We start from the raw sequence: 24,379 nt of genomic DNA, 5'->3' as shown, positions 1-24,379 counted from the left end.
TCCAGGAAAAATATCGCAGTTGATAGGAGGGAAACCCAGGGAAAAGAGCTGAGGACTCGGTAGAGGCAGAGTCACCTCCCTAAGAATGGCGGAAACAGCCAAGGAAACCTAGTGTGTGAGCAAATCAGGCCAAAGAAGTAGATGCAAAGATAACGCAGTCACGGCAGGTAGCGAGTGGTCGCCTGAGGCTAAGACGTGATGCTCAAGTCATTGCAAGGCCCAGCGGAGCACTGGGTCAGGACAGAGTGTCCCAGAGCCCTTTAGGGGGAAAGAGTCCGGACACAGTGAGCGGAAGACAATCCCGAGGACTCACTCCAGGAAAAGCAGGGGATGACCGAGTCACGCCAGGAGATACAGTGGGTGGCCCACTCCCTCCAGGAAAACCAGCCGATGGCCGATGGCCAAGTCATTCCAGGAGAAACAATGACTCCTTCCAGGAAAAACAGTCAACCACCGAGTCATTCCAGGAAAGCAAGTTGATGACCGAATCATCCCAGGAATGACAGCCCATGCCCATGTCAGCGCAGGGAAAAAGACGGCAGACGGCCAAGGTGGTCCCGGGGCACAATCGCTGAAACACTCCAGGGAGAAGGTGGAGTTGCCGGCATGACTGAAACCTAAACGAAGAAAAAGAGGCCTGTTAACAAAACACAGCAAGGAAAAAACAAAACAATTGATGAAAAAAAAGCAGGCAGTGAGGGAATCTCCTAGGCCTGGAAACAGGTGAAGCTGGAGTCGCTGCACAGAAAACTGTCAATAAACATGTCAGGGGGAGAAGGACCCACTGCAAGGAAAACAGGTGAGGATCAAACCAGGTCAGGGAGGACTGTCGATGACCGAGCCACATCGCCCAGAGGGATGCAGGCAGGGAGAGGAGTCGATGACCAAGTTGTTCCAGGGGAAAGGCTCTATGACCAAGCCAGGGGACGGGACGTCCTCCATGACTGAGTCCAGGAAAATCAGTCAATGACCTACTCACCGCAGGAGGCAGGCCTGGTCACATGGCTCTAGAGAACCGCTGAGGACCGAGGTGGCCCTTCTAGGGGAAACAGTCGATGACCGAGCAAGCACAGGGATAACAGTCGATGACCGAGCAAGGACAGGGATAACAGTCGATGACCGAACAAGCACAGGGATAACAGTCGATGACCGAGCCACCCCAGGGGAAATAGTCGATGACCGAGCCAGCCCAGGGAAAAAAGTGGATAACCGATCCACCCCAGGGGAAATAGTCGATGACCGAGCCAGCCCAGGGAAAAAAGTGGATAACCGATCCACTGTAAGGAACACCTCGACAACCAAATACTGCGAAAATTCCTTGAGTGAAGAAAGGAGAAAATGGTGTGTCACCCCCAGAGAAGCCAGGGAGAAGCCACACCCTCGGGCCCCGCGGCCAGGGAAGACTGGAGACACCCGCGCCCCTGCAGGGGACTCAGAGGACGCGCGGGCATCAGGGCCACGGCGGGTCGGCACCGGGACGCAGCCTGGACGCTTCCGCAGGCAGGAAAACAGCGGGAATGCGCGTCCTTCCCGGTGCACACGGTGAGGACCCGGACGCGGCCCCGCCCCCAGGACCACCCGCGGACGCCAGGCAGGCTGGCCGAATGCAGCACAATCGAGTACTGAGCACCACGCCAGGAACAGACGGTGATCATCGAGTGGGGCGAGCCAGGAGACACAATCGATTACCAGATGTACGGATCTGCCCACGCTCCAGGAAAACCAGTGGATTTCAGAGTAATCGCACAGGACACACCTGCTCCAGTGGCAGGTGCCACTGCGTCCCTCCAGCGAACCATCTGACGCTTGGGGAGAGAAGTATGACGTCACTGACCAGCGAGGACGTAGAGCGGCCGGGGGTGCACCACAGTCCCGGAGGGGGAAGCGCAAGGGCAGAGCAGGTGGTGCCCAGGGCTCCCCGTGACCTCCCAGTGACCCCGGGGCACCGCCTGGGGCAGGACCGGGGGAGTTCGGGGTCCTGCAGGTGCACTTCTGCCCGGGCTCCCCGCGTGCAGCCCAGGATTTATCAAATCCATCAAAATATGAGGTCTTTCTCCCTACCGAATAAATTCCGCTCTTGCCTCGATTACGTATATATACACACATTACTTGTTACAAAGTTAATATTTGCATGTATCATGCACTTAGATACACATGTACAGATCAGTAATATGAGATTTTCCCATGGTTCAGCTGTGGTCGTGTGAAAATACTATCTACTTTAATAATTGAAAATATTGAATAGTATCTACATTGATACTTAAAATATTAAATAGCCTCTATTATAATAATTAAAAATATTAAAAGGTATGCACATTAAAAATATTATCTACTTTAATAATTAAAATATTATCTAATCGAGAGGAACTTTACGGTAAGTCTTGATTTCGGGTTAATTTTATTTCCGTGCGCACACAGACATCACTGCGCAAAACACTGCTGTTTTTCACAATATCGTTGGCTCTTATCGGAATATGAAGAATGTTTAATCCTTTTCATTTGCTCTTCTCATTCACCTGGATTTTTTTTTTTTTTTTTTTAAGGATTACTCTTTTTTTTTTTTATTTTTTTATTAATTTATGATAGTCACAGAGAGACAGAGAGAGAGGCAGAGACATAGGCAGAGGGAGAAACAGGCTCCATGCACCGGGAGCCTGATGTGGGATTCGATCCCGGGTCTCCAGGATCGCGCCCTGGGCCAAAGGCAGGCGCCAAACCACTGCGCCACCCAGGGATCCCTCACCTGGATTTTTTTAATCGGGATGCCTTCAATTTGCATATTTGTGTTTTTGTAAAATTAAATATTCAAATCCAAGTCAATGGACTATGTCTATAAACGCTCAGGGTTGGTTTTCTGTACCTAGGATGTTACAGATTTCTGCGTATGCGTTTTAAGCCTTGCTTATCCAACTTATTTGTATGAACTGATCATTATCAACATTATTAGAAGTTGGTAGCTTTTGTTTTGTTTTGTTTTTTTCAATGTTTTCTGGGAGATTATCACCATAGCAGAGAAACAAGAATATTGATTTACGGGGACAGCTGCGTGGCTCAGTGGTCGATCATCTGCGTTTGGCCGGGGTGTGACCCTGGGGTCCTGGGATCGAGTCCTGCATCAGGCTCCCCGCAAGGAGCCTGCTTCTCCCTCTGCCTGTGTCTCTGCCTCTCTCTGAGTCTCTCATGAATAAATGAATACAATCTTTAAAAAAATTGATTTGTGTATTTAACTCGTATTGATATTATTTTAGCTGGTTAAGATTTACTTAATTTCAGATTGCTTGTACTCCTCTCAAGTAGACTGCAAATAGCAATAATTTTGTCTCATGTTCTCATATTAAAAGAAGATTTTAGCAACTTCTTTTGTGTTTTATTATCTAAAGTAGACAAAAGGAGTTTAACAATAGCGATGAAAACTCATTTCATCATCCTGTACTAATTGGAATAGACATTTTCCAGAATCACTATTACACTTGATTGTTATTTTAGGTTAATAATATTTATCACTTATAAGCAGTTTCTTTCTCCATCTGTTTCATTTAGATTTTTTGGGTTTTGTTCGTTTGTTTTTTAAGTAGTCTCCATGCCCTGTGTGAAACCCAACATGGGGCTTCATTCAGATGTTTAACAGACTGAGCCACCCAGGTGCCCCTAGATTTTCTTATTTCTATGGTCTGTGATATTTGTCAACTATCTACATGACGTCAATACATATCCAATTACATCCACGTTGCTCATTTTCAATTTTTATGGTCATTAAATATAGTGATACCATTCCCGAAGTTGAGACTCTGAAAAATGAAATTTTACTCAATTATATTATTCTTTGCAGCTATACCTATAAAATACCTGCCAACATTTTATATAAAATGTGGTCCATGAAGAAACGTGGTCCATAAAGGACACTTTTCTATTTTGTCGTTTTAAATTTCACAATCCACTTCTTTAGTGTTAAACTCGTGTGTAAAATGGAACGGACAATTTGCATATTTTCTGTTGCAGGGTAGCATATTGGGCAACCCCAAAATACGCCACTTTGACATCAGGATCGTTTTAAATTGAAGGTGACTGAGAAGGAGCTCCCTTCGACCCCCTATTAGGGTAAAAGTAGGACATGAATATGCAAAGACAAAGGCTAATGATCCCTGTAGAGGCCACTGGCCTGAAGAAAGCACCAGAGGAGAAATCTCTAGAAGCTGAAGCCCTGACCGCGGCTTCTCCTTTGCCAGGCTGACCGGGTCCTGCACGAGACACGCTCTTTGTTGAAGATGCTACACGGCTGGAGTCCTAAGTGACCTGAGGGGAAACTCATTTTCCCTCGGTATCTCCCCTGTACACGGGAGCTGTACGTGTTAATAGACTTTTTTTTTTTTTTTGGTTTTCCTCTTGTTGATCTGCCTTTTGTTTCAGGGGTGTCAGCCAAGAGGTTGGAAGGGGAGGCAGAGAGGAAATTATTTTTCCTCCCCTTACACTGCTGTCTACAATATTTTAAACGGGAGCCTCTCTAACTTGAACGTGGGTTAAAGCATCACTCGGAAGCCTTCTTAAATTATAGATTCCTCTTTGCCGCATCTCTGCACCAAATGTGTTCCGTTCAGTAAGACCGATGGGGACCCATTTCCATCAAGCTTCCAGGTGGAGCCCACAGAGCCCATCCCCACTCTTAGAAATGCCGTAGATGGCCCTGGAATTGTTACACGAATAAATATAAATTAGCCATTAAGCCCATTAACTGCAATTTTTAATAGATCAAAAAAATTTTTTTAAATTCATGAAAGTTTCCTACATTGTCCACATCAATTTTGAAAGTTTACATCTTCTCAGAAATCATCCATTTCCCCTGTATCCTCCAGTAAGTGGCACTTAATCTTCTCCTGCAATCCACTGAACTCGTGAGATTTTCTTGAATTAACGCACATCTCTGCATTTCCATGATTTTCCAAATGCTTTGGAAGGTCTGTGCTACTTCAGACAGTTCAGAGAAAATTTGGAGGGTTCCTTTTTGTTCCATTTTGCCTTTTTCAATGATTAAAGGCCGTATTTCCCAATCAGTTAAGTCATCAGTTATTATAGAATTATTATTATCATCTGGATAGATGCCACATTCAAGAGTTGGGGAGAGATTTCTCACTGTTCATTAGTAAAAAGGGAATCCATTATTTCCGCAAAGCATGTTTTTGGTCCCAAGGATGGTGAGATACAAATAGATGCATTAAAACCAGAACACCACTGACTGGGAAATCACAGCACGAGTTTTGTGCTACCAGAGTCCGATGTGGAATCTCCTGTCTGGATACTAGGATAGAACACCATCGAATCCTTCACGTCAGGAGCCATCAAACGCATCCTGGCGTCACCCCCACTGGCAGAGCTGACCCCCCAACGATCTTCTGCAGAGAGTAGGGACTGTGGCGGCCTGGTGCTCTGCAGCAACACCACTCGGACGCCTGCTCAGGTTCTGAAATTGAGCATCAACCTGGCCACAGCAGGTGGATTTGCCAGACGTGGTTCGTAGCCTCATCATCGTGAACCACGTCCCGCTATTTTCTTCCAGGTTAAAACCGGATGCAAACTGCTTCTGTGGATCTTGCCAACGTTCCATGAAATACGCTGTTCTGGGCTGTTCAATGAAATACGCTTCCATGACGAAATATGGCAAGAGACCACACAGCTGGTTTCCATGAGGAGTTCACCATGAAAATATACTGCGGTTAATGCGCATTTTAAGACGACTCTGGAGCCATTCACATCCGTCAACCTCGCCCTGATTAACACCTACCTGCAAATGCATTTCCTGATTAGTCTGTGAGAAACCGCCAGTCAAGATTTCCTTCGTTTGCTTCTAGCTGGTGAGTGTTCCAAATAGTATGGAACACGTGGGTTCAGGAACTGACAATTCCTGCGTTGCAGCTTTAAAAAAACGATATGCCTCCAGAATCTGCTCCAATTTACCCAAGATGTCCACTGACTTTGCTTCTGTCTCTACAGAGAGGTCGTCAAGATGGCTTTTTGGTGCGATGCCGACTGTTGTCTTTGTTAAAAAAAACAATAATAATTACATGGCAGGGTGTCTGGGTGGCTCAGTTGGCTGAGTGTCCCACTCTGGTTTGCAGCTCGGGTCACGCACGCTCTCAGGGTCGTGGGATCGAGCCCGGAGTCTGGCTCCACGGTCAGCGAGGAGTCTGCTTGAGGATTTCCTCTCTCCCACTGCCCCTCTTCCCCTACCCTCCTCTCTCTCTAAAATAAATATATCACTTTGAAAATCACAATGCCAATTTGACCCATTTCCTTCTCCTCTTCAGACCTAAAATCCCTCAAATCATTGCTGAAACGATATAACTTGCACCCTCTATTTGCTTTTGATATTGAATGTGTGATAGATACAACCCCCGATTTTTACCTCTTAATTTGTTTCTGTCACTAACTTCTCCTTGCCTAGGACCCTTTGCTCTTAGTTCCCTGAGAAAATGCTACTTTATAATCAACATTTTATAGGACATTTCTAACTGTGCCTGTCTCCAGCTATCTGACCCTGGACTTGAACTTTTTGAAAAAATAAGAAAGCCGCAGTCTATACATCTTTTTGTCATAGTCGTGAGGCAGCTCAAAATTTTTTTAGAATCAAATTGAGCTTTGGTGGATTTTTTTTTTCCAGGATGTATTTCTGTTTCTCAAAGATCCTTCATTACAAATATTTTCCTCTGAAATTATACCTGAATCATGCTACCAAGTTCTCACCCCACCACGATTCACCATTATTTCACAGCCTTTTTCTAGATTATGAAGCGGACTATCGGTATATGCTCACTTCTCAACTTTCACAGTTTCACGTTAAAGGCAAATAACATAGGAATTATAAAGGAATCATGTCTTTTAAACTGTATTCCATGTTTCCTTTAATTGAAATGACAGATTTTAACAAGCTGTTCTTGTTTACTTGCAACTAGTTTGGTAAATAAGAACATTTGTGTTTCACGCCTGGCTGAGTAAACTGAATGCAGACCAAAACAAGAAAAGAGAGAGAGAGAGAGAATAAAAAAGAAAGGCATTTTATATCCCGAGCATTTGATCCAAGCAACAGGATTGCAAGCCCACAGAAAACATGTGCCATAACATTAAAGACTGATTTCTACAGTTGAAAACATAACTTAGCAACCGAGACCCACGCAAGAGCAATGGCCGGGCACATACAGGTTCCCAAAACACAACCATGCCCACTTCTATTTGTCAATCAAAAAACCAGTAGGGGTAGTAGAAAACAAATTGTCGCTTCATTTGAGATTTCAACACATGCCTGGTGCAGGATGTGATTTCAATTTTACCTGCAGAGTTGATCACATGAACCCTAGTTAACTCACTGACCATCACTGGAGTGAAGACCATGACCCAGAAGTAGGGTGTGGAGGAGATGTGGCCCCAGAGTCCATAGGTGTGAAACTCTCCAGCTGATTTTCATAAATATCTTACATTTCAGGAACACCTCAAAGGGGCGGTTCTCAAACTCACGGCCCCAGGGTTCCTTTATTCTTAAGAGACTACGGAGGATCCCCAGGGAGTAGGCCTCTTGTCATTTCCCAGACTGGAAATTAAAACTGAGACCTTTTCCTACTATTTACTTAGTCATGAGGCTATGTCAAAACATCAGTGACAGATTTGCAGAAAATAATCAAGTCCTTAACAAAAAGGTAGAAGGGGGTCATTGTTTTTACAACTCTTGAAAATCCCTGTAATGCCTGGCCTTTGTAAATGGCTGGATTCTAGTATCTGCCCCCGTTTTCAATCCGTGGTCATATGTTGTTTTGGTTGGAGTGTCTGAAAAAATCTACTCTTGTATAGCTATGTGGCTGGAAAACAGAGGAGGTATTTTAATAGCTTTTTCAGATAACTGCGTACGTTTTTTCCTTGACGTATCATCCACATTCTATGAGGAGTAGTTTCTTAAGGATTACTTGAAATTTGGAAATCTGTAGTCAGTAAATGTTTCATATGCTGTTACATATATTAAAATCCATGGGCATATCTTGCATTTTAAAAGGATCTTTTAGCCATGCATGATTTTGTAACATGATGCATTATTCATGTACAAAATATTGCTTCAGTACGTTTTGCACATCCTCTAAATATTTGTACATTGTACTATATAGCATTAAAAACCCCAATTGTTAAAATCACTACTGATGTCCTCAGAAGAGTGTGTAAGCACTGGAAAGCTGTCAAAGATTCTTGTCACTTGCTGTTCTTCTTGGGAGTGTCTAGGTCACTTTGGTCGCTTAAAAAAAAAAAAAAAAAGTCTTCCAAACTGTGCACTCCAAAGTGTATCTGGCAGTCATTCCTTCAAGTAGAAATGGCATTCCGCTTGAGAAAAGTGTCCCAATTAGCACAAAACTCACATAACGGGACGAGTGCTTCCCCTCACGAAAGCCACGACATTCCATTACCAGGAGAACCAGTTTACGCACGCTTCCCATTTTGTCACACTGACTATTGATAAGACTTAATACCCCAGTATTGAGATTTAGTGTCATTAAGACTGTTTCCTGCTTTGTCAAGGGCATCAAGGGAAACAGGATTGTCATAAACCAGCAACGTAGATCACAGGCGAACAACGTGACAATTCACCTGTTTAGCATCACTGCCATTATTTGCACCAAGGTGCCCGCAGTTTTGCCCTGCACTCCTTTTTGTATTATCAGTACAAAGTCGATCCAGCAAAAAAATGGCAAACAGCATTGTCAGTAGAGTAGTTCTGACAACCTTCTGAATTTGGAGATGCCCAGGGGTCTGAGCATCACACCTCAAGAGCCCACAGTTTAGTATCTTAGGGGATTGTTGGTTTCCACCAATATTTTTTCACTCTATTATATAAGGTGTGTGTGTATATGTGGTTTTTTTTTTCTTTAAAATCACTACCAAAAAAAATAAAAAAATAAAAAAATAAAATTACTACCAAATAATTGTTCTTGACTTAACAGATTCTTAAAGGTCCCTGTCTGATGTGTGGAAAGCTGTCTTCAGTTATGCCTGGTCTCCTACCATGTATGGAACATCTGTATTTGCAAAATGTGCTACAATCCCTTCAGGCCGAGAGGAATCTTGGGAAAGCAACACGGTGAGTGCAAAACTGTTGCAACGTATAATCATCTTCCACTCTCCAGAGTGAACAGTGGCAAGCCCTCATGAATTGTTGAGTCATGAATTATAACAAAATGATTGATCTAGAGGAGGTGCTAGGTAGAAAAATTGCTTGCCTGGTGAAATTGAATTAAGTTGGGTTCAGGAAAGCACAGAATGAAGAGAGGCAGCGTTCATGCCAATCCATCACTAGACGTCTGCAGGGAGGCCGATGGTGCCAGGAGAAAATCTTAGAATCAAGTCCTTAAGAGGAATTCAAAAGGCAAGAGAAAAGAGGTTCAGAAAAGAGAAAAATGCAAAACTAATAACTTGATCTCAGATCACAGGTCAGAACTGCCAATTGACAACTTGCAAGACACACAAAAGCAAAAATGAACTATCGGGACTTAATCAGGATAAAAAGCTTCTGCACAGCAAAAGAAACAGTCAACAAAACTAAAAGACAACCCATAGAATGGGAGAAGATATTTGCAAATGACGTATCAGATTTTTGCTGGTGGCAAGGAATACCTGAAAAGAACATTTCCTACTTCCCCATCCCAACGGGAATGTGAGTAGCCAGACTACATCCCTTTCACTTCCCCACTCTCTTGGGGAATAGACCCCACAGATGCTTCCCACCTCGAAACGTCATCCCGTATTGAAGACATAAGCTGGACTGCAAACAAACCTGTAGCGATTGCATGTGCTCTTGGGGGTCTTTTGTGCTGACCATACTATGCTGGTACCTTCTACCTCTAGAAGCCCCTTGGAATAAAAGATCTCATTGGAATAGGGGTGGGTTCTTCCTTCCAAAGAAAGAAGTTCCTTTGAGAATTTTAGTGCATTGCTTCTTTAAATGCACACCTACATGCACATGATTTTACACCTATCAAGGGATTCTTAGACCCTCTACAGTTTATCCATGATATCAAGTTAAAAAAAAAAAACAAACCCTATATAAGGGCTATCAGATTGATGTTTATTCCAAAGTTTGATGTCTGTAGAACATTTTCAAAGCATCTTTAATAGAATCATCCTTAACTGAATATGTCGAGATACCGCGGCCCTCTCTTGAGTGCATGAGGATGTTACTTTTAGCTCCTTAAGCTACAATACGTATCCTTCAACTTCTGGAAATTTCAACTTGGAATACCTAATGTAGTTGCTGTGAACTATAGTTTAATCAGAAGGGGCAGCCAAAGCAACTCCGAAGTAGCTCAGCACCTCATTTTCCCTGCCAGTCTTCAGCTCATAATTATGCAAATGAAACCTTGCCTTTTGCTAGAACTCATAATTCACATCCTAAGGGCTATTGGTCGACAACTGTTTATTGAAAAACTGCCACGCATCCAGAGCTCTGCCAGGCTCTCCCAATCCACGGCATGGTGCAGCGTGGTGCACTATCGAGGAATGTGCAATGCAAATGAAAAGTCAAGGCTCATACCAGAAAGGATTAGTGAAAAGGAAAACAGTAGGTGTAATCAAGTCCTGAGCCAGGAATATCAGTTGGAAGTGCTACAGAGTTCAGGGAAGAGGGATGTTTGAGTAAGGCACGTCACTCCCCTGCAGAAATTGGGTCTAGGGTAAATGGTTGGAGACAGAGTTATGTAACTGGCTAATTTCCACGTCCGGTCCTTTTGGGTGAGGTTGTGTGCCATCCTGGGCCTCTACATAGATACACCATCTGGGGTCTACAGATCATAAGCTTGGTAAATTCAAGGACGTTTGGCATTTCCCCCAAAGTGTGAGTTCTGATAAGGGCAACAGGAAATTCAAGATGAAAAAATAACAGAATGGCAAGGAAGTTATCTTAAAACTAAGGAATTATCTTACAGATAGCTCTTTTTCTCTGCATCTTTCCCACTGCTCATCCGGACTCAACAAGAGATGGGGCATATTTACACACCTAGCTGGGCCTGTTACTGTCTACTGCTCTTATATCAGATCATAGATAAACATCCAGAGGAAGGGCCACACTCTCTGTCCCTGCCATCATCCAATGGATACTGGGTGTCTTCTACCAGTGGAGAAATGCAGTCAGTATGTATGCAGATCTGTGTATAGGGGCTTGGGGGAAAACAGATGGGAGCAGAAGATGCAAGAATAAATATCCTATGCTCCATTCCCATGCCTAGTTCGCAGGCTAGCCAACAGGGAGCTGCAGAGACGAACCATCATGAAACAGCATCCTTAGGCTATGACGGAGCCATGTGGAAAATGCTGAAGGACACGGATACGCCGTGCGGAAGTGCCAAGCACCCTACTGACACGCTACAAATGAGAATTTAATGAAAAAGAAGTGCAGATTGAGAGCCAAAATGCATTCCTGCACTGCAGAAAGTACCACATCAAGTGGAAATCAATACGGAAGACCATACTGACAAGTTGACGGTGATATAACACTTAACTGACCCTCCGACGCGTCCGACTGCTAATGAACGTGTGTGTGGCGTGTTCCAGGAACGCAGAGTGCTCTACTTTCTTCTTTAATGGCCTCTGTAATTTGGGGAGTACGATATGTCAGTCAATAATAGAAAATAGGCAAAATACTGCATGTGCTAACAAAACAAGTATAAAATCTGTAAGGCTTTAAACTGCAAGAACAAAACCTAACATATATGAAGTAAGTAAAGGGTTTCATTTTTTTTTTTAAGTTTTTATTTATTTCTGATAGTCAGAGAGAGAGAGAGAGAGAGAGAGGCAGAGACACAGGCAGAGGGAGAAGCAGGCTCCATGCACCGGGAGCCCGATGTGGGATTCGATCCCGGGTCTCCAGGATCGCGCCCTGGGCCAAAGGTAGGCGCTAAACCGCTGCACCACCCAGGGATCCCAAAGGGTTTCATTTAAAAGGCAAATTAAGCCACACACAGCAAACCAACACACAAGTCTTTTAACTCATTACACACATAGGGTACAGCATTATCTTCCACAACTAGCAGTATGATCTCAAAAGTTGATTTCGCCTCCGCGCTATTGCACGGATATGCAGTCCGCCGTGTTGTTCCCATCTCTAGGTTTCTTGGTGGAAATGCCCTCACGATGACATACCTTGGTCAATACGTAATCCCACTGGAGAGATAATGACTAATGATTCCGTAGCTCTCCTGTACAGCTGACTTGTATTGCTGACCCCATATGCTTATTTAAGGACAATTTTAATGGGACAGTCACTGAAATCAACAGAACATGAAAATGTTCTTGGTGTACAGAAAGTGCTGGAAAAGTGTAGTGGCTAGTGGTTCTCTATACTGTCATTCTGTGAAAGACCAAAGGGCTGAGTTAGTAGAAAATTCTTTTGATCCAGGAAGTAAGTGGGGTTCATGCATTTTTTATTAGTGAATAACTAAAAACCAGCACTTTTTTCCCCCCACAAAGTCACTTATGGAATAATGTAACCCAGTCAAAATAAATTCAGTCCACATCTGAGTTTTTAAACTTGTTAATTTCAAGGTTCTCATTAAGGCCCTTCTTACTCTCCAAGATCTGGGTCTGCCATAAAACCTCAATTTCCACTAAAATAGCATCCTTCTTTCTCCGTTCATTGTCGTCGTCTTTGCCTGTTTTCCTGCCTGGAATGACACAGGATGGCACAGCACGAGAGTGGCACAGTTGCGGCTAATTTGTAATGTTGACGGTTAGCATAACGCTTGTTCTCTTGTAATACAGAATTCCTGTATTTTATGCCTCCTCATCTACAAAGTCCAGACTTTAGGACTCTGAAATCCAGGCTTCCCAAGTTCATTGTGCTCATCTTAGGTCTTGGTTTTCATCCTCATGCATCCCGATTGACAAGCCGGATACCTAATTGGCTTAGGAGTGCTCTGCCTTAATGCCCTTCCTCATGACTTTCTCAAACACAGGATGCATTTATCTCGTAGACAGAATGAACCAAATGGGCCTTGTCACTCCCTGGGACCGACACCGCATCCCCTCTTCTCTCCGGATCTCCGGTAGTGGACAGCCCCACACCCGCCATCATCCTACGGTCTCACTCCACTCCAAGCACCGAGGTTCCTGCCACAAAGTCAACACCCCTCAAATACAGGACTGTGGGAATCACTGGGTCAAGTTCCCTCCACTTCAGATCCTGGTATACCAAAAAATTTTACCAGAAATGTCTCAATGAGCTCTTGTGAGAGGTTGAACAAGTGCCCCCCCCCCCTTTTTTCTGTTCCACTTTTAATATGAAATGTTAATAAGATGGTTAGCTACATGGATACAGGCCTAATGTCCTACTGGCGTTTCTTTTTATAAAGAAACACGAGATTAGTGTGTTTCAGAGGTACCTTTTCTGTAAGCAGTGCTTCAAAGTCAATAGCTGAAGATTTGGGGTGACTTTACATCCAGAGACTGGTTAAATAGGAAAGCAAGCTCCACTATAATCTTGTCTGAAAAAGTGGTTGAAACAGAAATGGAAATTGCCATCAAACGCAGAAGATTGCTTTCGTGCAATTTCCCTGTTTTATGTTCAAACACATTTATTTTCAGAAACATTGTCTCTTCCTTTCCAAGGGATCAAATTCACAACTTATTCTTGAGTCTCTTTGCTTAAATGGCCTCAGAATTAAGCTGTACAATGCCTTGCTTTCTTCAAAGCACCCACATCCTGCTCCAGTGAAATTCCTGGAGAGACCACAGGGTGTCTCTTAGAACAGACAACACCAAAGAGGCTTCAGAGTTCCTCAGTGAAGCCTGGATGGCAGAGCAACATCACACATGTCTAACCGAAGTGCTTCATCTTCTATTCCCTTTCTTACAAACGCCCATAGGTAAGAAAAACCATATTATACAGAGAGAGCCTTCAGAGGTCTGTGCCTAGGATCACAGAATGCAGTAGGATAAAAACCCAGATCAAACAACCTCACAGAAAGAACTCCTGGAGTTAACTACGCTGGATCTTCCATTGGCTTCGCTTAGATGTAGCAAATTGCAGAGAAAAACGTCTATTCAGCTCTACCTACTTTCCCTGAATCTCATCCTTTCTCCAAAACCATCCGATAAATTGCCTTCCAATTGCTCCAATCTCCTCTGCTATCACAGATCACTCTCGGGGTTTGTTTCTACACAAAAATCAACCCTTAAAATGACGGATCATCCACTTCCTGCTTTCCCCTCCAATTCTCAGTATTCAGAACTTGTGTTTACTCTTTGCCTTGTTGACACAAGTCCGGATATGCCAGAGAAAAACAGCAACACTGAAAACCCACCATGATGGGCTTCCTGGGAAAGTGGCTCTCAATTATTAATAAGAAGCAAACAAAATGCAACATCACTCTAGTGTTCTTTGAGAAGTTAGCATGGATTCTTCTCATTTTTCACCAAATAGAAACATCCACAGCACGAAACGGAAATAAACTTGCGTCAACTACAACGATGGGGATGTGTTCGGCTTGCACCCGCGGCATCTACTTATATTAGAAGCCGTATCAAGCTGGTTGGAAATAAAAAGACGTCCTCCCCTTCCTCGGGTGAAAGCAAGCAGAGGCTGTTTATGCACAACGTGCTATAGATAGGGAGTCAGTCACCACTACTTCTGACATAGACCCCAAGGCAGGCTTCAGATGCGCAGTGCCTGCAGGCTATTGGCCGGGGGACCTAGGAGCACTCTAAATACAAGTCCTCAGTCTGGGGAGCATATTTCACTTCCTCTAGTTGGTCCTGAGCTAGAAGAGAGGCCAAAGCATTCTGAGGTGATTGCTAAAAAGCCTGGAGTTTGGACTCTAGAGGCAGTTGCTGAAGAGGTGAAGGTCTGGGTATTATGGCCATATACGGTCTGTCCACTGTCCATCTGTACATCCCGTCTCCCCAGTTCCTTTGCAAAGCCCCACTACTTAAAAAAAAATGTCCAGGGGCACCTGGGTGGCTCAGTTGGTTAAGCTTCTGCCTTCAGCTGAGGTCATGATCTCAGGATCCTGGGATCAAGCCCCAGGTTGGGCTCCCTGCTCAGCAGGATGTCTGTGTCTCCCTCTGCCTCTCCTTGTCCACTCCCCAGGCTCTTGTGACATCTCTCTCTCAAATATTTTTTAAATGTCCAGTTAGGATTAGTCATGAAATATTTATTTATAAGAACAAAATAGATTTTAAGGAAATTATAAATTGCAAATCATTTGAGGGCCAAACCAACAGAATTTTTATAATGATCATGAATATAAGTTACTAACATGATTTTTATGTATTTTTTTATAAAGATTTTATTTATTCATGAGAGACACAGAGAGGGAGGCAGAGACATAGAGGGAGAAGCAGGCTCCGGGCAGGGAGCCCAATGTGAGACTCGATCCCAGGAATCTGGGATCATAGCCTGAGCCGAAGGCAGGCACTCAACTGCTGAGCCACCTGGGTATCCCGATTTTTATGTATTTTTTTAAAGATTTTATTTATTTATTTGCCAGAGAGACAGACTGAGTACATACAAGCAGGGGGAACAGCAGGAGAGGGAGAGGCAGGGAAAGTGCCGCAGGGCTCCATCCAAGGACCCTGGGATCATGACCTGAGCTGAAGGCAGATGCTTAAATGACTGAGCCACCCACGTGCACGCTAACATGATTTTTATTTTTTATTATAATTTTTTTTTTTTTACTAAGATGATTTTTAAAGGCTTGTAAGCATTGGAAAGGATCCCAACAGTACTTGGGCCCATTCTTTTTCTAAATCAAGAAACCGAAGAATAGAATGACAACTTGTCCAAGGCCATACTGCTGATAAAAGTCATGGTCTGGACCAAGCATTTGATGCTCAGACTGCATCAATGACAATGCGACCTCGAAAGTATTTTCCCGCAGGGTTGTTCGGGGGTGCTTTTGCTTGGCACTTGTTCACTTCACATAAGCTACTTCACTCCTGAAGTAAAATGGCAATGTCCGGTTCTACACGAACCCGCGTTAGAATGGGCCGTTCAACAAATGCACAAACAGGACTTCTTATATGATCAATAACAACACATCTTGACAGGCGTAGGGAATGTGCCTGCAAAGGCCCCGACATCAATATTCAATGAAGAGGCCAACAAAGAAAGTATGAATCTGTTATAGCTCATACTTTGAGAAAATTAAGGTGAGCCTGTCTTACAATTACAGACAAGAGCATCTTCAGGTAATTGTCTCTGTGAGGGCGATTCTGTGATTTTTGTCTTAAGCATGATTGCTGCACTGCAGTTTTTCCTTCCCCAGCCTTTGATTTAGTGTGCATTTTCAAAGAAGTGAAGTCTATTTCTAGAGAAGGAATCTTGCAAACAATGATCAAAGTGTAAATGTATGCAAATTCAGTGTTTCACCTTAATTACCTCACTAGTGCCTGTCAGCAGCCACTTCCAAGGTTTTGCTGATTAGCAAACGATCCTAAATAATTATTATTTCATCTACAAGTACAATGATTCTGAGCCCTGGCTTCCAGCCCAGCAACTGTACTGCCTTCCTCCCTTCCGTCTGCTCCTCTGGAACTAAGCCACATCAATATAGCCCAAATTAGCAGCGACCCTACCCCATTTTAAAATAAATGTGCACACACTCGTTCCTTTATGATATTGTAAGCCAGGATCTCTTAGGGAGCGCTGCAGGCCACGATGGTGCGCAGAAGTGGCAAATGGGTTCCATGATGTGGCGATAAAGACCTTCTATGTCCCTGTTTGAATTCCACTCCCCACCAAATATACGTTTTCCAAAATATAAATTTTTCCAATGCACGCACGTGCTGGCTTTCAAAACTCACATTTGCTGACGAAAACTGGAATTTTCAAAAACACTCGACGCAGTGTTTCAAGAAAATAATTTCAACTTAATTACACGTTGGAAGTGGCTGGATACACATGATCCGTGTGCTGTTAGCTATGAGGAGGACTGCACTTCTATCTCATACTTGAGAGGAGTAATTCCTAATAGCAGAAACAATATGGCATGTGATTTAAGACCTCGGACACTAATATCAAGTAATAATATCAACTAAACGCAGTGAGGTGTGCCACTGTAGCAGAAAATGGGACGTCTTCCATTTAAGAAAAATCTCCCTTTTTTAAAAAATAGATTCACTTTTTCATGAGAGACACAGAGAGAGAGAGAGAGAGAGGGGCAGAGACACAGGCAGAGGGAGAAGCAGGCTCCATGCAGGGAGCCCGACTTGGGACTCGATCCTGGGTCTCCAGGATCACACCCTGGGCTGAAGGCAGAGCCAAACCGCTGCGCCACCCGGGATGCCCAGAAAAATCTCCATTTTTAAAAGAAATCCTTGGGGTACCTGGGTGGCTCCATTGGTTGAGCATCTTTGCTCTTTGGCTTTGGCTCAGGTCATGATCCCGGGGTCCTGGGATCCAGCCCCAAGTCAGGCTCCCTGCTCAGAGGGAAGTCTGCTTTTCCTTCTGCCTTTCCCCCTACTCCGCGGTCTCCATCTCTCACTTACTCTCTCTCAAACAAATAAAACGTTTTAAAAAAATCAAAGAAATTGTTGTTTCTATTGCGCTGCAGAAAGACAAAGCTCCTGGGAAGTACACGTTACACACTTGTTGAATGAAGAATGAATGAAGGGTTGCATGCATGCATGAATGGCTCCAATGAGCCTGGAGAAGAAATTCATAAATACCAGACGAATGAGCAGGTCACCAAAAGGAAGGGGTATCTGCATTGGTAACTTCTGTCGGCCAGCTTGTGGCCTTCCACCAACTTTCAAGGATTCAAGTGGTCTATATCCACAACTGACCTTCCCTAAACCACGTCTCCCTGGACAAGGGTGCTTCATATAAGTGGCCACAGAAAACGCCAACAGATGATGTGCGGAGGGTCTTGGGTGAACACCTGCCACTTGCCAGCCCTCCAGCAAATGCCTGCTGTAACGTGAGCATCCATTTTCTTTTGTAAAATCATGCGGTTCAGATTCACCTTGCAGAATACCTGTTAAGGATTTACAGACAATTTTGGTTGAGTCTCTCAGACACAGAGGCTTGCCAACAAAAAAATGGCTATTGGCATTAACACTGTAAGAATAAATGCCCTTTCTGTTGGCATAGGTGACTTCATGAATCTTGACATCTGGTCTAGGAATCTGCTCTATCTCCCCCACTTAAATGAATAAATGGTTGATAGATAGCACACTCTGAGTCTTGGTTTGCCTTATCCAATTATAGAGCTAAAATATTTTGAGTCACTCTTGAGAATGCACATGAAGCACTTTTTGAATGCGCGAAACATAAATTTTCTGCATTTAATACACCGCTCTATTTGTTCTATTGTTATATGGACAACTTACATGTTTATGAATAGAAAAGTACAAGAACTGTTTCATGTCTCCCCATGCAATTGTAGTTTTGGAAATGTTGAATGCTCGTCAGTATTCTTACATTTGTTTCCACGGAAGATTTCTTTTTTTAAAGATTTTATTTATTTATTCATGAGAGAGACAGAGAGAGACAGAGACATAGGCAGAGAGAGAAGCAGGCCCCATGCAGGGAGGCCGACGGGGGACTCGATCCCAGGACTCTGGGATCACGCCCTGAGCCAAAGGCAGATGTTCAACCGCTGAGCCACCCAAGCGTCCCTCCATGAAAGAATTTATTAAGACAGAAAGTATCAAATAAACACAGAGTAGGAGATTTCAGGTCACGGAGCAACTTGATTTATAAAATAGACTTTCAGGAATTTCCTTTAAACATTTAAAAAATATTATTTAATGTAAAATTCCAGAGGTTAAATAAGATTATTGACCAAGAAAGTGGACTATGTCCTGGGATAATAGGAAATTATTGATTTCAAAATGATTAAACAAGATTTTTAACTAATTACTTGTGGAGCTGCTTAAAACAAATCGATCCCAGATACGTGCCTCGAGCAGGCTCTAAATGTGGTGCATGAGTCTACTGGAGCTAGCACCTAGGCACGGAAACATGTTTATATTAGCCAAAAATTTTTCTCAGTTCAGAGTTTGGGGGGAAAAAGAAAGTCGCTTGTAGTTTTCAATGCCTTAATTTTACAGATGAGGAGGTACGCTGAAGAGATCGTGTCTCGCCTGAGGTTCTAATAAGGAATGGAAGGCTCTAAATGAGAATCCAAATTATACGAGAAATCCAGGTTCACTTATGACTTGTGTGTCTTTTAATAAGCTATGAGTAGGAAGAAGAGGCACCATAATTAAAACCACTAGACATGAGAATAGGGTTTGGAATCTTTTTCCAACCAAGCTTCGGTGTGGAGCTTTGCTCCCCACCATATGGCATCAAACATTTTATTGTTGTTCCATGGGCTCTGAGCACCAGCCTTGCTCTACTCTGAGCTGAATTTAGATGCAGGCAAGCTCCTAACCCATTAACTTCTGATCCAAATTATGCTCTTATTTCAGTTCAAAGTAGATTAGTTCCATTCTTTGCTAGATGAGGTATACTGAACTAATTCAAGAAAGTCATAATTTGGGTGAAATGCCTTTTCTGCTAGCACTACCCTTTGGCAAAAGGTACTTATAGTTGTTGAAGACCACCGGTGAGTACATCTCCAAGCGCTGACATCCCAGGTTAAATTAATTCAGAATATTCATCGATGATGGAATAGTTAATAAAGTATTTCTCTTATTGAAATAGTGCCATTTCTAAGAAACTACCATAGTTTCAATATAGTCTATATTTTGCTATTTTTGGGGAAATGCTCTTACTAAGTGGCCATTTACATAAAATGAGATGTGCTTTTAAAGCATTTTTATGAAGATGAATTTGCTTCCAGCTTCATGCCACCTCATAAATGTAATAGGAAAACCTCCTTATACTGTAAATGTCTGCCCTTTTATCTATTTCAAAGTTTCCTAACAAAACTAGGAAATCCAACTGTGAGAAATAGCTCAACATGACAAAGCCATGTTCTTCGTTAAGTGTGAGGAAGGGTAAGAACTTGCAAATGAAGTGATGTTTACGGCACCTTCATTAGTGGAAACAGAATCTGCCCGAACATAACACTTAGGCTTCCTGAGAAAGACAAGGTCGATCTGCTGCTAATAATAATTACACACACCCTGTGTGCATAGTTGGGCTGGTAAAAGAGAAAAAAAAAAGTGAGGTGGAAGGGAGAAAAAGAAATGACAGAGAAAGATTAGTAAAATATTTGAAAGCACAATCTCAGGGTCAGGAGGTCAAGGACTATATTCTAAAATCGAAGTCAGAATGGAATTGGATGAAGGTCAAACTGCTAAAGACGTAAAAAGCACCGAGAAACCTGGCCATTTTCCAATGTGGTCAAACGTGTTTGGGGGCCAACAGATACAAACATTGTTTGACCACATAGAAAATGTAAAAATCACAAAACAATCTCTGTAAATCTGGGATATAAAATAAGCTCTGATCATCTAGTTAATGATAAACATTTTATAAAGGAAATTTTAAGAAGCTATATACCATCTGTTTGGCCAGTCTGGAAGTTAGCTAATAGCTTGCAGATGGAATTTCTAGTTCAATACAGTGTCTTAAGCCACACATTAGCCTGCCTCCCTCCTTACCCAGGATGCTACTGAAATGACAGTCAAGTCATAAAAGATATATGCTAACTCCATGATAGGGTCAGAAAGAAGACAGGGTATCTCTAACCCTTTGGAACATTTTTAAATGGAAATGAGACTATATGAGTCTAAAAAATGATAATTGGAGCTTAGAAATTGATGTGTGTTTGATCTGTAGATGGCATGCCTCAAAAATCACGGGGGTAACACACACACACACACACACACACACGTATATGCAGGTCTACCAGATAGCCCCTCACACCAATGTGGTTATGGATCGGCTGCTGAATCTGGGCCCGGCCAAAGGCCTCAAGGTCTTGCTTTCTAAATAGGGAGAGATTTTCATGGAAGAGCCCTACATATAGCCATGGAATTGAAAAGAGAGAAGATGGACAGAAACCAAGGAGATCTGAGGTCATTCTTTGATGGAAAAAACGAAATGAAAGGAAGGCCTGCCAAGGGACGAAAAGGTCAGGGTCCTCACTTTGCAGGATGAAGGCATCCCTTGCTTTGGTTTCATTGAGACCCCAAGAGTGCCATTGTGAACCCCACATGTCCTCTCAGAAAAACCCATCTGTGGACAGGACCTGTCATCCCCACATCTATGAAGAAAGCCGGTTAGCAACAGAGTCACGTGGCCGGAAGGCATTCGCTCCACCTACCTGAGTCTACTCACTCTTGTATTCAGCACTAGAAACAGCTGAACAAAGACAACCAGCTGGTAGAAAAACAAGCACATAAGCCAAATAAAAAACACCCATAAGTCATCACCAAGATGTCAAAGAACAACTAAAAATAGATGAGACAGGTAGAACAGAAGAAAGAAAATCCTCTTAAAGTCCAATTAGTATCTTAACAGACACTCAAGTGGATGTTCAGTAAGGAAAATGACTTTATGTCACCAAAAGGACGGTACAGGAGACGATAGCTACTAGAAATAAATAAAGTTCATGGAAAACCTCAGGACAGAATGAAGACAGCTGAAGAATAAATTTGTGATCTATAGGATAAAACTAAGCAAATCTTCCAGAACGTAGAACAAAAATTACAGAGAAACAGAAAGTAAATTGAAGAGGGACAGAGAGGTGAGTAAGGAAGTAAATTAATAAGCTCGGAGGATTTCTAGGAGGTGGGAACCCAGAGCAGAGAGAGGCAATATATTAGATGGAGTAATTTAATCATTTGTAGGAGAAATTATTGTACCTTCAGAGTGAATGGCAGTAAGGCAGCCTAATGAAGCCACAGCCACCCCACCCCACATGCCGGTGGATGCCCAGAACCACAGGAGGACAAGAAAAATTTCTGAAAGCGTAAAGAGAAGGAGGGGCTGGGGGTGGTGACCATATTTTTGAAAAACACAGATCTCATCACATCCTTGGAGACTGGAAGGCCTACAGCTAGGACTTCAAAGTTCTGAAAGAAACTGTGTTTGCACCAGGATCTTGTTTAAAGTAAGTTTTACGCCCACCTTGGGGCTGGAACTCATGACACCCAGATCAAGGGTCATAGGCTCTACCGACCGAGCTGGCCAGGCGCCCCTGGCACCAGGATTTTACGTCCACAAACTACTGCACCGCATGAAGGGCTTCTTTTGAATAATCAAGGTCTCACAATGCTCATGGCACACATGCTTGTTCTTTGAAAAACAAATCCTTAGGATACATCGGGCCACAGAATTAAGGGGAGAGACAAAAGATCCAAAGAACTACGCAGTGGATATGCAGTGAAGCGCTTCACAGCAATAAAAGCGGATGGTCTGCAGGTGTGCTGACCACGGATGAAGCTCAGCCACACCACGCCGCGTGGAAGCAGCCAGGCCCCTACACACCAGACACACCAAGACTCCTTCCCACCTGAGTCTGCTTTAATAGAAACACGCAGAAGGAATGCGCTCGGAGAGACGTCAGCATGCGTTCCCTTGGCGGGGGGGCTGGTTCAGAGCGAGCTTCTCACCTTGGTGGTGGCGACCCACGTCGGTTCATTTTGTGAAAATCCACGAAGCCGGACACGGGCTGCTTGTGCTCCCTTCTGTGTGTTCTTCTCCGAGAAGCAGCTTCACTCCAAACAGCAGTGAGTAAAGTGATTGCCTCTTACGTGCCACGAAACCTCTGAGGCTGTCGGGGTTCACGCGCTCATTTTACAGGGAGAAGGCCAACCACCCAGGCGTGAAGGAAAAGGCGGGCCCAGCACGCACAGCAGCTTTCCCTTCCCTGGTCTACAGGCTGGAAGCCCGCTGGGGGTGGCCAAAGGCTACTGGCCAACACGCAACTGTGCCCCGGCAGCGGGGGAGGGCAAGCTACGTGGGCATCGTGCTGCTCTCTTAGGCCCACAGAAAACTCCCCGAAATTGAAAACAAGCAAAGAAAGGGATGCACTGGCAAGAAGGCAGGCATCGAATCCCGCCGTCGGAGGAGATACCTGGCCGAGACCTGTTCCACGGGCTGGGGGGCCAGGGCACCGGGGGCTGGGTGCTGAGACAAGCGGGGGGCTCACCTCATTCCTGCCAGGCTTCAGCTCTGCTAGGACAGGGAACCTTCCTGATCTGCATGATGGCAAACGTTGGGCCAGACCCCAGATATGGGGTCTCCGGAGGCGGACCCCTCAGGAGGGCCGTCACAGGAGCTGGAGTCTGCCCTCCAGAGTCGGCGGGGCTGCATTCACCACCTCGTATTACCTGGACAGGGACGATGCTTTAGATCTGGAGTCTAGTCACTTGGTGATGAGAGTCTCGGACTTTTCCTTTTTTTTTTTTCTTAAGATTTTATTTATTTATTAATGAGAGACAGAGAGAGAGAGAGAGAGAGAGGCAGAGACCCAGGCAGAGGGAGAAGCAGGCTTCATGCAGGGAGCCCGACGAGGGACTTGATCCCGGGTCTCCAGGATCATGCCCTGGATGGAAGGTGACGACAAACCGCTGAGCCACCCGGGGATCCCCAAGTCTCAAGGCAAATGAGGAGAGAGCCTGTTGTTGTAGGTACGTCTGACACGTGGGCAAAGTGTGCCTGATGGAGTTGGAGTTGCTTAGAGCAGGTGTCTGACCCGGGCACGAGGACTCCAGAGCCCAGTGCCATGAAGGGTCATGATGCGCTGAGTCTGGATGAGAGAAAAGGAAGGCGGCGTGTGGCCGGTGTGCGGGTTTCTAGTTCTCTGCACTGAGGAACAGCCCTCATTCTATTCTACATTGCTCAGGTGAGGCCGTCAGGTGTACGTATCCACCTGTCCTCCAGGATAGCCTATCAGCCCCTGCAGGACTCTTGAGCCAAGATATCCCCCCATCTGAGCCCTAACGGGGCTCTCAGGCACAGGTATGCATCTGTCTCCCCCTCATAAGGATGCTCCGAAGAGCTGGCCCTGGCCCATGCTAGTCTCAGTCATCAGATACGTTCATCTGTCCCAGGGGTGAACTGTCACCTAGCAGGTCTGGTCAGTGTCCTTCGGAGTTTTGTGTACAGCTCGGTGATGCACTAAACCAGAATCCGCCAAAAAAATGGGCCTCTTTGGAATGAGGAATTTTTTGAGCTGATTATTCTGAGCAACAGCAGGCGCCGGAGCAGCTCTGAAAACACAGCGGAAGTTGCTTTGTTGAAAGGGAAATTTACATTTATAAAGGAAACTTCATTTGTGAAGGTGCATTCACCTCAGCACCAAGGAAAGCAGGTGAGCTAACAAGAGAGTCTCACCGTGGAGAAGTCGCCAAATTAAATCTGCATTAAAAAAAAAAAAAAAAAAAACGCATCCTGAGAAGCCTGGGTGGCTCACTGGTTGAGCAGCTACCTCTGGCTCAGGTCGGGATCCTGGGGTCCTGG

The 24,379-nt window shown here is 44.2% G+C and overlaps 1 protein-coding gene across 1 annotated transcript in view; it reads right to left on the bottom strand.

The window, feature by feature from the left end:
* Positions 1–280: 280 nt before the first annotated feature.
* The window catches only part of STS (steroid sulfatase), a 279,363-nt gene continuing 255,264 nt past the window's right edge, over positions 281–24,379 (bottom strand). The window contains exon 10 of the mRNA XM_072743587.1: positions 281–617. Within this exon, the coding sequence (XP_072599688.1) occupies positions 340–617 (278 nt within the window). The 3' untranslated portion in view covers positions 281–339. The remainder of the gene's footprint in view (positions 618–24,379) is intronic.

This window comes from Vulpes vulpes, chromosome X (assembly GCF_048418805.1).
Source record: "Vulpes vulpes isolate BD-2025 chromosome X, VulVul3, whole genome shotgun sequence".
In the NCBI taxonomy this organism is placed as follows: domain Eukaryota; kingdom Metazoa; phylum Chordata; class Mammalia; order Carnivora; family Canidae; genus Vulpes; species Vulpes vulpes.
Note: the sequence above shows the minus strand (reverse complement) of the source record. Positions and strands in the feature narration are given on the sequence as shown.